Source organism: Mesocricetus auratus, unplaced genomic scaffold (genome assembly GCF_017639785.1).
Source record: "Mesocricetus auratus isolate SY011 unplaced genomic scaffold, BCM_Maur_2.0 Super-Scaffold_100023, whole genome shotgun sequence".
Classification (NCBI taxonomy): domain Eukaryota; kingdom Metazoa; phylum Chordata; class Mammalia; order Rodentia; family Cricetidae; genus Mesocricetus; species Mesocricetus auratus.
Window position 1 is genome coordinate 16,903,396 of NW_024429204.1, and position 14,560 is coordinate 16,917,955.

Genomic DNA, 14,560 nt, shown 5'->3' on the forward strand with positions numbered 1-14,560 from the left:
CCCACTGCATTTGGCAATAAATAGAAAAATGTTTGACTGGTTTCTTCAGCTGATGCCAATTTTCATCCCAAAGCTACTCAAAGTTATTCAAAGAGTTATATGTTGTGAATGGATGAAACTGCCCTCAGAAAGTCAAACATGGATAGATACTCTAGCATCTACCAATGGGAAAAAAACCAAAGACTTGCAAAGTTAAATAGTATACGTGAGTTAAAAGGTCTGAATATTAGTCAACTTGCCGTGACTGTAACAGAGTATCTGAGATAACTAACATCAAGATAAGGTTTGCTTTCAATGCTTAGCTTTAGATCAGATCCATTACTTTTAGGCCATGAGTGGTGGCATGCATGGCAATGGAAAATCCATGGAAGAGCAAACTTCTCAGCACATAGACAAGAAGCAAAAGAAGAAAAGTTGGGAGGGGGCTAAAGTTCTAAATCTCCTACAAGGAAATATCCTCAAAAGCCAAATAACTTCATACTAGGCCTTGCCTGCTAAAGACTTTACCACCTTCCAAGTCTGCAAGACATAGACTGCTGGAGACTATTCTCCATACAAATTGTTGCAACTGACAATTGACATGATGAGACCTGAACTTGTACTGTGTAAGAATAGAGCCTGTGGGACTTCACCAGTTTATATCCAACCTTCTAAGGACTGTTGCTTTCTATAAATGACCAGTAGGAATTCATCTTCCCCTAAGCCTCCTTTGGTCTATTAGTATTTCTTTCAGCAGAAAAAAATGGTATTATTGTTCATTATTTGTTCTCAAAGAACTCCGGTTCACTCCTGTGAATTTTGGCTTCTCTTCCTAAATATTCATTTCTCCTTCTTACTAGATTAGACTGCAATAGCATAATAATATAGGCTGAGCATAAGGGAAACCGTAGAACTCTGTGAAGCTGTTCTTAGCAAGTACTTGAATAAAAAGCAATATTGTTGTAATGGTAGTGTGTTTACATAGGAGACTGTTCCTACACTTTAGAGATATGTGTTGTGTTTAGGGATAATATACAGTCATGTCTGTAATTGAATTTTTTAATCAACAAAAATATTCTCTGAAATGGTAGCATTAAGCTAGTGAGTATGTCTTAGTGCTAGTGTAATTTTTATATTTGAGTGTGTGAAATTTTTCATAGTGAAAAGAAAAAGACCATGTAGTCAAATGAAATGTAGTAAAGGTTACAGGGTAGTGGCTGGGGTAGTAAGCACACAGGGATGATCACGTATTAACTTCTTTTTGAAACTCCAACAGAGGAGCGCACCAAATGCGTAGCTGAACATTCTCCACCAACTGAATGAGATGCCTCTAATTCGAAACCATCGTGCTGGGTATGCAGGACTTTTCCCATTTTATAGATAAGAAAACTTACACTTGGAAAGGCAAAATGAGAATTTTCAACAATTCTATGCAGTCCCTCTGCCTTAGGGAGAGCTGTGTGGCAGGGACTGATCTGAAGCAATGGCAGAGGAAGGCGCGAGGGGAATGATAAGTGGATTAAGGTGAGCAAGGCAAACTATTGCAGGACCCAAGAAGATGCGCACATTTCAGCAAAGCGCCTGGAGAAGGGACGGTGCAGGTCCGTGATGACAACATTATTCCCCAGGCACAAGAGGCATCTCAGCAATGATCAGAGCGCTTCAGAACTGGGGACAGAATTGGCCAATTTGTAAACAGACTACAAGGAAGGGAAAGGAGATTATTTTAGGACTGAATGCAGCATTACAGGGGGCCTCTGGCCACATGTTCCACTCCATTCTAAGGGCAATCAGATTGCGGACGACTTCTCTCCTGCCTCCGAGACTAACTTAACAATAGAGGAGACACCATTTTCAGTGATTTTTGTTTAGCATTTCCAAAATGAATGTAAGAATTTTTTAAATGCTTACTCCATTTGAATTCATGGTACAAACTTGAGTTCAACTATGTAATTTCAAATAAATCTTGCCTAAGAATATGTGGCCAACTGTATGCTCTGGTGGAATTCTGCTGTAAAGGTACTACAGTATGCTGATGGCCTGGAAGGGAGAGCGATTTTTAGAAACTTGAAATAAGTTTATTGTAGATTAGCTTTCCCTTGGTTTTCTAAATGTAAATGTCTATTTTTTAATGAAAAAAAGTGGTCTAAATATGCCCAACCATCCAAGGAAATATTTCCAAGGGTCTAAAAGATAACAGTGAGACATGGGGATCCTTTCCAGTGCTTGTTTTTATGTCTCCCTACTGTTTCCATTAAACTAATTCTCAGTGATTAAATAATCAGGACCCAGGTGGAAGGCAAAGACACAAGTTGTTTGCTGCAGCTCTAGCAGGCAGGCTGGGAACTGTACCATCATACATATTCTCTCTATATAAACAAGAATTGTTTAGAATGGCAACCTGTCCCTTAACTCACAGAGAACTGTATGTAAGTTCTAAGAAGACATGAGCTGATACATTGAGTATAAAGAGGTATTTCAAGAAACAAAGGTAACCATAACAATTTAGCTCAGGCTGGTAATGATAGAGAAGGAAGATAGGAAGAAAGGAAGGAAGAGAGGGAAGGATGACTAAAACTCCCAGAAAACACACACACACACACACACACACACACACACACACACACACTATTTTGTTCATTCTATCACTGAGTCAAACAATACTCAGACAGATAGACTTCCCAGGATGCAGAATCCTTCAGTGAGTGGCAAACCCAGGTCTCAGCAAATCTACCTCGAGGATGCATTCCATATGTATTAAGTCATTAGAATACTAAGATACGTCCTACTATCTTTAGAAGGTAATACCAATTGTCAAATTATTTTCCTTATAACTTCCATTTTCTATCCAAAAACTTTGACAAAATGCCAAGTTTCCTAAAATCCACCATCTGCTAAGATTCACAGATGACTACAATGGAAATGCCAAGTTTGCATTAGGAGGGCAGAAATAGACACGGGAGAATTCTCATTGGAATACTCAGTTCTATGATAATTCACAAGTAATTTAATCACACAGGATCTCGGTGAGTTTTTGTCTTGTTTTTTTGTTGTTGATTTTATTTATGAAATAGAGCAAAAATAGTTTCTACCTCCTGAAATTGCCACAATTCCATGTCAAAAATCCTTAGCTGGAGTGCACAGCACACATTAACCCTGTTAAATAAGCAACCTCTGGCACTGGAAAACACCTTCCAGCCCAAACGTAGCTCCTCTAGTCTGACCACAGAAATCATCTCACAGTCTGGAATCTAATTTTCCCATCATTCCTCATGTTTTCACTGTCCTGAGATTGCCACAGTGATAATGTGTGTATCTAGTCACAACATGGAATGTGTTATGCTCTTTATGTCCAAAGCACATTCACATTTTTACCTTGTTGATTCAAAAACAGCTGGGCAAGTCAGGGAGGGCAGGTAATATCCCACAAGAAGGAGAAGGAAACTCAGAGCGCATGAAAGAATAACATTAGCCACTAACATTACACACCAGTTGTGCCCCACTCTTCTGTGTATATTAGTCCGTGTAGGAGCTGTTATTTACTTTTCAGGAAGGAAAAGGTGAGACTCAGAAAAGAAGGTCATACATTCACATTCCTCCAGATATGCAGGGGAGGAACTGGGACTCTCTGGATCGATCTTCCCCCCAAATCAATAAACTCTATCACCATCTTATCAAAGAATTACTCAAACTACTAGTCACTAACGCCATATTGTAATCTGTACCTTATAAGTCATAGTCCAAAACACCTTTCACTAATCCATCCATCCAGTCAGTTTGAATTGTTCAAGGTGCTGACACTACATTCATCTATAGCTAAGATGACCACTGACACTTAACTGCTAGTCAGCTGTCCACTACTCCTAGTCTCCTAGTCTCAGCTTTCCAGTCCACGCCTCAAATTTTGTGGTTCCTCTAATGCTGATAGGAGTCAAGTGAAAGGATAATATATACTGCCTGTTTCTTCTCTTTTTATTAATGTATTAATTTGCTATTTAACATCTTCATACACAGATTACATGATGATTGCTCTAATGCTTAACTCCTTCCCACCCCTATCTTTCTTCTTCCACAAAAAATATCTATTTCTTACATTCATGCCTATTTCTTGTGTTCTGTGAGCCTCTGAGTCTAACCAACAACAAACTCTGTGGGGCCATGAGTTTGGTGCTCTCTTATATGTGACCATGAGTTTGGAGCTATCAGAGTCTTGTGAGCTCAACGGTGGATTCAAAGGCAAAAACCTTGGACCATTCCCCACTCCCAGCATCTACCAATAGCCAAGAGTTCAGCCAAGGGACAGGGATCCATGACCCCTATCCCATACATGACAGATTGCTGACAGTCAGTCTTGGAGGGCTCAGGGCAGGTACCTGCAGCTACTGTGATGATTGCAACTGAAGTTCTTTCTTTTCAGCTGTGTAATCCTTGTTCCTAGGTATATTCTCATATCCAAGTTACAATGGCATTTTGAACATAGTTTCCTTCCCCCTGGGGATAATGCGCTTCATCCTTATTTGAGATGATCTACTCTCTTGCTTTGCTTTAAAAGGAGAAGATGGAGAAAAAGGAGACACAGGAGAAGAAGGCAAGGATGGCAAAGTGGGACGCAGGGGACCCAAAGGTAGGCTAACCTGTCTGAAATCGCCACTCTAATGTGCAAATGTTCATTCACTCCTGTCCCTTGTCTTGGGAATTAATAGTTTCGCATCTCTTTGGCCTAGAGATGCGCATAATGTGCTTCAGATGTGAGTTACTCGACCAGCCAAGGCTCCCATGAGCTCGTCTGATGACTCGACTTTGTCATATTTCTCAAGCTGTGCCATTAAGGCTGGTCAGGGCAGCTCACACTCTGTGGCTCAGGGAGCAGCAATCTCTAAGAAATTATAAGATGGTGAGTTATAAGAAACATAACCGTGTACATCAAAAGAGCTGCCTGGGTCTTTGAAGTACTCATCTTTCCCTATCTCTGGGTTTCTTTACTCCTCTTTGTTTATACTACGAAATGACATGACATGGCAATGGCGGGTCCTGCAGGGAGCAGAGGCAAAGCAGACAGGAATAACAAGCACTATTTGTATGTTTTCACAAATAAACCTAAGAGTAAACCATACTAAATAAGTAAACTAAATAAGTGAAAAGCTTCTGGTTTGCCACCATTTATCTTCTCCCATCCAAGCACTAACCAGACCTGACCCTGCTTAGGGTGATGTGGCCATCGACCATCATGTATCTTCTAAACACCAGATGGTTCTCATGGATCACTCATTTAAACTTTTGAATGACTTAAAGCGTTGGAAAGACCACTAAACCCTTACAGCCTAATCTGAGAAAGACTGACTTACCCTCATTGTGACAGTCTCTTTGTCAGTTGCTAAGTTATTCTCACAAAACCAATTTGTAACTAGTAACTGTTTTTATACTGTCACATTTTAGTTTTGTTTTGTTTTGCTTTGCTTTTTGTTTGTTTTTTTATGAGAAGTATCACTATATAGCCTTGTCTGGCTTGAAATTTTGCTATGTAGACCAAGCTGTCCTCTAACTCATAGAGATGTCTGTCTCTGCCTTCTGAGTTCTAGGATTAAAGCTGTGTGCACCATACCCACTTTTAATCATTGTATTCATTTTTTAAAAGCAAGCAATGACTTTAGAATATTATAGGGGTCCTGATGATAAGTTTTAGAATTACAAGCTCAGCAATAAAGTGAGCTGTGGTGGATCCCATCTGCAATTCCAACATCCAGGAGGTTTGAGGCAAAACTGTTATATCAGAGGTCAACCTGGAATACACAGCGAACTCCAAGTCTGTCTTGGCAACAGTGTGAGATGCCGTCTCAAAAGACAAAAACAAGCAACAGAACTCAGCAAGACAATTTCTGGCATCTCTTTCATCACCAGATTTTATGGTTACATGTTCTCTTCCCTGTTTTGAAGTAGCTAAAACTGTTAAATCTTGTTTGAAAGCAGAGAGAGAAACCAGTCCTAAAGCTAAGGCAGAAATGTATCTAAAGGTGAACACATCTGAAACAAAGTACAAGTGCCCCAGGCTGCCACTTATCTACCCTTTATTTCACAAACCCTCTGCTAGGGGCATTTGAGAATATTGCTGGAATAAATAGTTTTTGATTAATTTGTATTTAAATTAAAAGAGTCTCATTTTACATACCAACCCCGGTTTCCTCTCCCTCCTGTCCTCCCATTCTCCCCACCATCTCCCCACCCCACCTCCACCTACTCCTCAGGGAGGGTGAGGCCTCCCATGGGGGGGTCATCAAAGTCTGTCACTGGAGTAAATAATTTAATACCAACATACTCAGAAACATCAGAATAACTCATGTTTCAATTAGTAGATTACCATCTAACCCTGTTTAAACAAAGTATACATAGCATAGGATACATTTTAGTGTCCTGCTTTCATTTCCTGGCACTGTGATAAAATTCTCTGAAATAAGAAGCTTAAAGGGGAAAGTGTTGTTGTTTCTGTGTTACCAAAGTCAGGAAGCCACAGCAGCTGAAGCTTGGGGGATCCTACACATCGAAACGAGAATCATGGGCAGAAAGCAAGGGATGCAAGAGTGTGTGTCCCCAACTCCTTCTTCTCTTGTATACGTGTGTTTATAGTCTAAGACCCAAACCCAGGGAATGCTGCCACCCACAATGAATGAACTTTCCCACCTCAAAGAACATTACCAAGAGAGCCCCTGCAGACATGCCTGCACATCAGCTCAACTGTTGAGAAAACTAACCATTACAATTAGATATCTGAGGTAGAAAATATATATATTTCCTTGAATTAAAGTTAAAGATCATGTTAGTCACATCATTAAAGGCAAGAAAAGGTCTCGTGCTATAACAATGACTTGCTTGTTTTTCAGGAGTTAAAGGAGAGCTTGGTGATATGGGAGCCCAGGGCAATATTGGCAAGTCTGGCCCCATTGGCAAGAAGGGTAAGTTGACCATGTTATTTTCCAGTGCAAATTAAAGCAAGGGAGCACACGGTGGACACATTTTAAACATTTTATGTCATGAAGAAATGATAGCTTCTCTTTCTTTTAAATGAAATTTGTTCTGTTTCTCTAACTTGAGTCTTAAACAAGTAATCTCTCATAGCTCAGAACCAGGAAGACATGAGAAACATTAAGCAAGATTTCAAAACAGAAGGAAGCATAAAGTTCTAGTAGGCTCTATATGGAATTCATTCTCTGGATCTATTGATAGCTGTTAACTCTTACTAAGATCCAATGATACCATGACTCATATACTGTCATGATTACTCATAAAACACAGTGTAGACAAGCATAAAGCAGAGACATCGATAATACTGTCTCTATAGTCTATTAGCAGGGTAGGAAACTGAAATGTTTATCAAAAAATGCCCACCTCTCCAGACATATTCTGCTTTAAGTGCAGCTGCAATATTAGAAAACAAAGAGTTGCTTTTTATTGCCTAACGTCTCCTTCCCTACTCTCTTCTCATAAATCCTCACAATGGTAACAAGTCCCAATTGTTCTCATATTCAGTAATTCATATGTACAGCCATTGTTCCACATGGTTGGAAATACAAAGCTGAAGGAGAATCAACATGCATTGCCTGCAACTCAGAGATCATTCAGAAAGATAAGATTTTCTCAATAAGAATTATAATCCTGAACAACATGAGTATTAGAGGTACCAAAATTAGAAAGCAGAGCAGGATTGATATGGGAAGAAACTGGAATAACTTTTAAGGAATAGCAACATGTTTATATGCACCAAGAGAAGACATTTGGAAGAAATAGTTCTACAAAGGTTCAAATTGGAAGAAGCTGAATTCCATGAATATTACAATAATGCATCCTGTATAGACTCTCCATCATTCATACACACTTGAGTCTTTGCATAATTGATCAAGTGCCTCGTGGCTCTCAGGACTGAATTCTTAAAGGCAGGTTGCCAGAGTGGTGTCTGGGCTGAGACTGTGGCCTCTCGTCTCACCGGAGACCTCTGTCCTTCCTCTTGTTTCTCTCACCCCACTCTCTTCCACACTCTCTTCCACTTTGTCCCTAAGGAGTTTCCTTCAGTTGCATTAAAGACGTGGATGCATATCTCTCTTGTACGTTCACCACTGGTTGAAGTCCTCACAGCTGGAGAAAGCTATACGAGCTTTTCACAGTCCTGACAGCTTGCTGTGACCTGAGTTGATGGTTCCATTAAAAAGCTGAGAAGTGTTGGCTTCATAACTCTTCAGTAACACAGTCTTCCCAAGACCCAGAGAGGAGATTTACATGGCCGTATGTCTTGTCTGTGAATTGAGACAATTTATATCTGTCAGCTGAAATAGTGATACTCTATTTTCAAAAATTTTTAAATGATTGTCCCTCCAGTAAGCATAACATGCATGCATATATACAGAAATATTATATAATATTTATATATATTATAATATGCTTATTATATATAATATAATATATATTACATAATATATATTCTAATATGCTTCTTTTGCACTTCTGAAGTGATAATACCACTGACAAACCATGGGTTAAGATCACTGTCTCCAACTCTAATTTCCTTCTGTCTAGTTTCATTCTTGTACTGGATAGTTTGGGAGTGGACACAAGTATTCAGGGAGTGGACTAAGACAGGCTTAAGTGAAGAAAAACATTTAGTTTGGAATTAGGGTGGTATGTTTATGTAGTTTGAAGTTACCTCCATAATCAGTTAAATTATTACTAACAAGTACAATATGGGAATGGCCTCCAAGAAAACTCCCGCCACCTGCTGTGCAGGCCAATACAAGTCATGAAACACAAGTACTGACTGTGCCCAGGGCATCTAGCACAAGCAAGGTGGAGACCCAGACAAGGAAAAAATATTTGACAAACACAGGGCCAGAGATAGTCAGGATTTCTCCAAGTCAGACATCCCAGGTATACATGACAATGGATTTACCAGGCTGTGCTCTCAAACTTGCCGATAATCTGAACATGTGTTTCTTATTAATAACAAGTTGCAATGATGGAAGCACATTCATATGGTTAATAATGAAATAAATCCTGGGCAAGAGGCTGCAGTCTGTATCAGGTTAATCCTTCTGAAAATTGTAACTGGCTAGGTTTTAAAAAAAACAGCAAAACATACATTTGAAGGTTTGAGAGAACTGCCCGAATTAATGAGAGTGTGACAGCCATGCTCTAGAACAGAAAGAGTCACACTAAATTTAAGTTGTGCACCCTGATGACTTTCTTCCTAGGATACTCACCGGTGCATGTACAGTGACCTGTGCACATGGGGAGGAAGCTTTAAGAGTTAGAGATGTGAACTCAAGTTGATCAGACTCAGTTGATTCTGAAGAATTACCAAAGAACAGAGGCCTGAGATTGTGCCTTATTTTCAGTTATAACTCCAGAAAACCTGAAAAATATTTTAACTAAACATATACCAATTTGTGTTTTTTAACATAGAAAACTAAGGAAAATACTTAATCCAAAAGAGAATGTAAACAACAAAAAAATTTACTTAAGAACATTCAATGAATTTTTTTAAGCTGAAAATGCCTCTCTTGAGATTGGAAACAAGATTAGTATAGGCCTCTAGCACTAACTCTAGCCAACATTTCTCATGAGCTTCTAGTCAGAGCAAAAATTCAAGATAAACAGCTAAGGCTTACCAGAGTAAAACATAGACTGACATTCACTATATGTAAATGATTTACTGTATAACCAGAAAATTCTAATGAGCTGCAGATAAGCTGTTTGTACAGATAAGATGTTTAAAATGCTAGATAAACAAAGAATCAACTTGATTTTTACATAAAACTGATGAAATTGAAATAACACTATCATAGTACCAAAGTTATCATGTGCCTATGAATAAATCTAGTAAAACTTATACAAGCTCGCCACAGCAAACACAGCACAATGGTAATGAAATTAAAATGTACCTGAGGAAATGGAAGTAAAGCCATACAGATCATGAAACTCTGTATTATTTATTTATCAGTGCCTCCAGACATGGTCTTTGTATTCAATACCTTTTCGATCAAAGCCTCAGAAATATCCTTTAGAAAATCAATAAGCCAATGCAAAATGTATGTGTAAATGAAAAGTACTAATAACATTTAAGAAAGCCTTATAATTAAAAAAAACGTGTTGGAAGACACAAACTACTAAATTAAAATGCCTACTGTAAAATTATAGTGTTGAGATAATATTGAAATAAACAAATCAATGGAAATGAATACAATCCAAAAACATCCAAATGGTTTATGGAAGGTTGTTACCAATTTCCATTGGAAAATCAGTAGCCTATCACTAAATAGTACTGGGTTAGTTGGATAAGTATATTTTAAAAACAATAATTGAGCCACTGAGTTGGCTCAGTGTGCAAAGCTTGCTGTTTTGCGTAAATATATAATAGAAATGGCAGTATATCTAGGATCACTTCAGAAATTGTTGAGAATTCTGTCCAAATCCCAAGCCAAATTTCACTTAATGATATTTTGTGAAAGTCAAATCAACAATCCATGCAGCAATTTTAAGTATCAAACCTTCTAACACTATACGATCAAAAGCTATACCAAGTTGCTATTTCCCTGCTAAGGAATGACAATAGAAAAATATGATCTCTGCTATCCATACCTGAAACATTATGTGTATATAACTTTGTATATAGGACACAAACATTAAAACCCATACCATACAGGCATCTGTGGTAAGGAGTATGAACCAAAATATTTCAGACAGTGTTCAGCCATGTTGTGTAAGATGACAACGCACGCTATAGAAAGTGTACATGTCGTAAACCCGGAATCCAGGGTGCAGTGAAGTCGCGGGATACAACATGGGAGCTCACTGCCACAAACACCCCAGATTCTGATTCATTTTGAAGTGGCTTTTGCTCTTGGCATTTTCAGAAACCTTGTACTCTTGCCAAGTTTTTCCTGACACCTACGTTAGTTTACTTGGTTGTAAATGGCAGAGATGAGGAAGCGTGTCCCATCTTTGGTGTGACTGACTAACCCTCAACTTCCTGAAATGTTGAATAACTACATTTGGAAATGCTGTGTTTGCTCCTTCAGGCCTGTTTCCCCTTCCCCACCCAGGTATACAACGCTCAGAATTCCCCTCTAGCCTGTGCTCACTGCCAAGCCTGGTTTTCTTATTTGCCTCTGTAGAACAATTCCTTTCTGGGGGTAAGACATGAATGAAGCATTACTGGGTCTGTTGACTGAAACATACAAACAAGGTGAAAGAAAGGTAACCTGGTCGGTTAGATCACTTGCTGAAGAAGCCAAGGACATGGGTTCAAATCCTGAAGACCAACTTTAAAAGATGGTGTGGCAGTTGGCATCTGTAATCAAAGCCCTGTGATAAGAAGGGGAAGTGCAGACAGGAAGATCACTGGAGGAAGGGGGCTTGTTGGTCACAAGTAAAATTTCTTGTGTAGTGAAAGACCCTGTCTGAATGGAATAAGGCAAAAAATGATAGACCAGGACATCCAATGTCCTTCAAACACACACATATGTAGGCACACATACTCACACACACACACACACACACACACACACACACACACACACACAGGTATAGATACATACAACATATTCACACACGTAAACACACATACACCCACAAAGTGTGTGTGTGTGTGTCTACTTGTGTGCGTATACATCTATAAACCACCTAAGAACTATAATTTTACATTTATGCGTATAACACAAAAACTTTCTAATAATGTGTTATGTTAAGAATGCAGAAAACTGAATTTGGCACAGTGGTAGCAAGCTTGTCTGGCATGCACAAGCTCTGGGTTTCACTCCCTGAAACACACACATTTACCTACACATAGGTACACAGAGGTATAGGTAAAAGTTGAAAGATAAAACATACTATTTCCCAGAAGGTAGCCTTATTTTCTACTTTCTATTCCTTTAAGTCCACTTTTCTACCAGTTCTACTATTGGCTGCCAAGATTTCCTTCCCCTATATAATGTATCATCAAAATTTATGAGCAAGTCTTAAGAAAAATGGAGATGCAGTGTTTTGGCTCACCTGGGCTAATTTCATTTTTAATCAGCTCTTGAAAATTTATTGTCCTCATTTGGCCATGGCCCTCCTAAGTTTTTCATTGACTTGGATTAATCTCAACTTTCTTGCTAGGTTGACCTTAATGCTGTCACCCACATGGTTAAGGTAGCTTTCCAGATGTCAATATTTCATTTGAGGAATAAGAAATAAGAATGATTTAGTATAGGGAAATCCAATCTCATGGCAAAATAAATGTTTTTACTTAAGACCAATAATCCTTTCACAGTGAAAACATTCTGACTTCTTTTGTTCCTCCAAATGTGACCTCTAATTCTTTACTTAAGACATTGTTATAGACATATTCCCACTTGCAGGCCCAGATAAAGTTCTCTGGGTGACTTGAAATCATAATTAGTTTTGGAAAGACAGATATACTAAGCCCAAATCCTCTGGAAGTGAGCTAGGGGCACAACTTGCAGCAGCTTCTGACTTAGCTTAGGTTGGCTCAGCATTCTCCGACTGGATATCAGTGTGGATTCCATTACAAGATAGGATTCCTTCATTTGCTCCCATAATGACTTCATCATTTTAGGTACCATTATTCCCATTTAGGAGATGAAGAAACACAGACTTAAGGACATTCAGCAGCCTGTACACCAAGCAGCAGGTTCAGAATTTGAACCCTTGAACATCCACTGCTTTGTCTTCCCAATTGTCAGCAAAGGAAAGGACTTCGTTTCAGAACACTGAAAAACAGTCACAGTGCTTACATCTCCTTAGAAGAAAAGTCACACATGGGTTCAAGAGGCCACTTCCCTCACGATCAGGCCACACTGCAATCTTTTCTGCTATGATTCACAGGGGTCTTTTCTTGTTCTGACCACCTACCAGGCTTTTGGTTTGTTTTGAAATGTTAGTACATCATGGTGTCAGTCTCCTGGTTCTCTGCTGTATTTTTATTTCCTTAAAAGCCCATCATTCTTCCAAAGCAAATACAGACCTTTTTTATTCCTGGCAGAAACATCCGAGATGCACAATGGATGCTGAGGCTGCAGATAGTCACCCAGAGCCTTGATTTACTATTTGTTCCCGATTCATAAAATCCTTATGATGAAATTTAATTTGTAAATCATATAAAATAAGGGATTTTGACAACTAATTAAATGAGACGTGTTCTGAGGCAGTCTGTGTGAACGTAGTCTCTTACTTTATCTTCCTCTCAAAGGATCGTCACATCATCACACTGTGTACCACTTCTTGTGGGGACGTGAGGTGTTGCAATGCCAAACACTAGCTGAGAGAGGCAAGTACACAGGCATTGTAACAAAGTGTCATGATGCTATGTAAGGCTTATTTAAAATGCTTCAATGTGGCAGTCCATCTGATAACTGAGGTAACGACTAATGCATAGGTGTGGATATATTCAGTGTACATATAATGCAAATGGGAGATTCAGGAAAATAAAATGAGATTTTTTTGTATGATACTCAGAATGGTACATAATTTAAAGCTTGTGAATTTTCTGGATTTTCCATTTAATCATTTTGGACTATGGCTGACCATAGGGGACTGCAAGTATGGAAGTCAAAATAGCCAGTAAGAGGATTATTGCTCTCTATATTTACCTTATGTCTGTTATGAGACTCACCCAGAAGAGGTACCACAAAAGAGTTAGAATCCATGTTCAGACCATATCAATCTGAAAAAGACTTAGGTGCAAACAAAATATAAATTATAAGAAATTAAAATATTAAACCCACACTCATAGAAGTATTGCAGTAAATAACGATGCCTTTGGATCTCTTAAACACATATTCATGATCTTTTAAGTGATTTTTTTATGGCAAAGACTGCTATTTCTTTCAGAAATTTTCCTCTGTTACCTGACATTATACAGACTTCAGGGGTATGATAGGATATGTTGTTACACGTGTACATTCTGAAATGATCCAATGGAATCAGCATATCTATCCCTTCAAACATTACTATAAACAATAATCAGCCAGTGGTGCAGGAGAACACCATCGCTTGCTTCTACTAATTCTAACTTTATTCTCCTGGACCAACCTTCCCCAACAGCTCCTTGATATTACCCTCTCCAGCATCTGCTAATCATTTCCTCACTGTGTACATCTGCAAGCCTGACTTTTTCAGTCCTATATATATGTAAGATCATGGAGTCTTTGTCTTTCTGTACCTGGCTTATTTTGCTTTGATACCATTTTCTTTTTAGTTTTCTTCATTAAATCGTGGGCCAACTTGTCTGTGAGGCATTGTGGACTGGGGACTCAGGAATGGTTGGGTTTGAATATCAACATTGCCATTCAAACCACTGAGTATATTATTTGCCGCTGTGGACTCAAGGTCCTGCAGTTGTAAAATAAAGTCAATCAGATGGCCCAAAGTTGGGATTTAATGTGGTAATGTGCATGACGTATGCAGAATGGTTGACAACTTTATATTTAAAAAATACATGTCCCCTTCCTTCTGCTAACGTATTCTCACGATCTTGTATCATCTTCTCTAACATATATGAGGAAATAAAGAATCGTTAGAAACAGCAAAGACGTGA

At 38.7% G+C, this 14,560-nt stretch overlaps 1 protein-coding gene across 1 annotated transcript in view; it reads left to right on the forward strand.

The window, feature by feature from the left end:
- The window catches only part of Colec10 (collectin subfamily member 10), a 35,989-nt gene that overhangs the window by 15,512 nt on the left and 5,917 nt on the right, over positions 1-14,560 (forward strand). The window contains exons 2-3 of the mRNA XM_005072662.4: positions 4,532-4,603; positions 6,855-6,926. Coding sequence (XP_005072719.1) covers positions 4,532-4,603; positions 6,855-6,926 — 144 coding nt within the window. The remainder of the gene's footprint in view (positions 1-4,531; positions 4,604-6,854; positions 6,927-14,560) is intronic.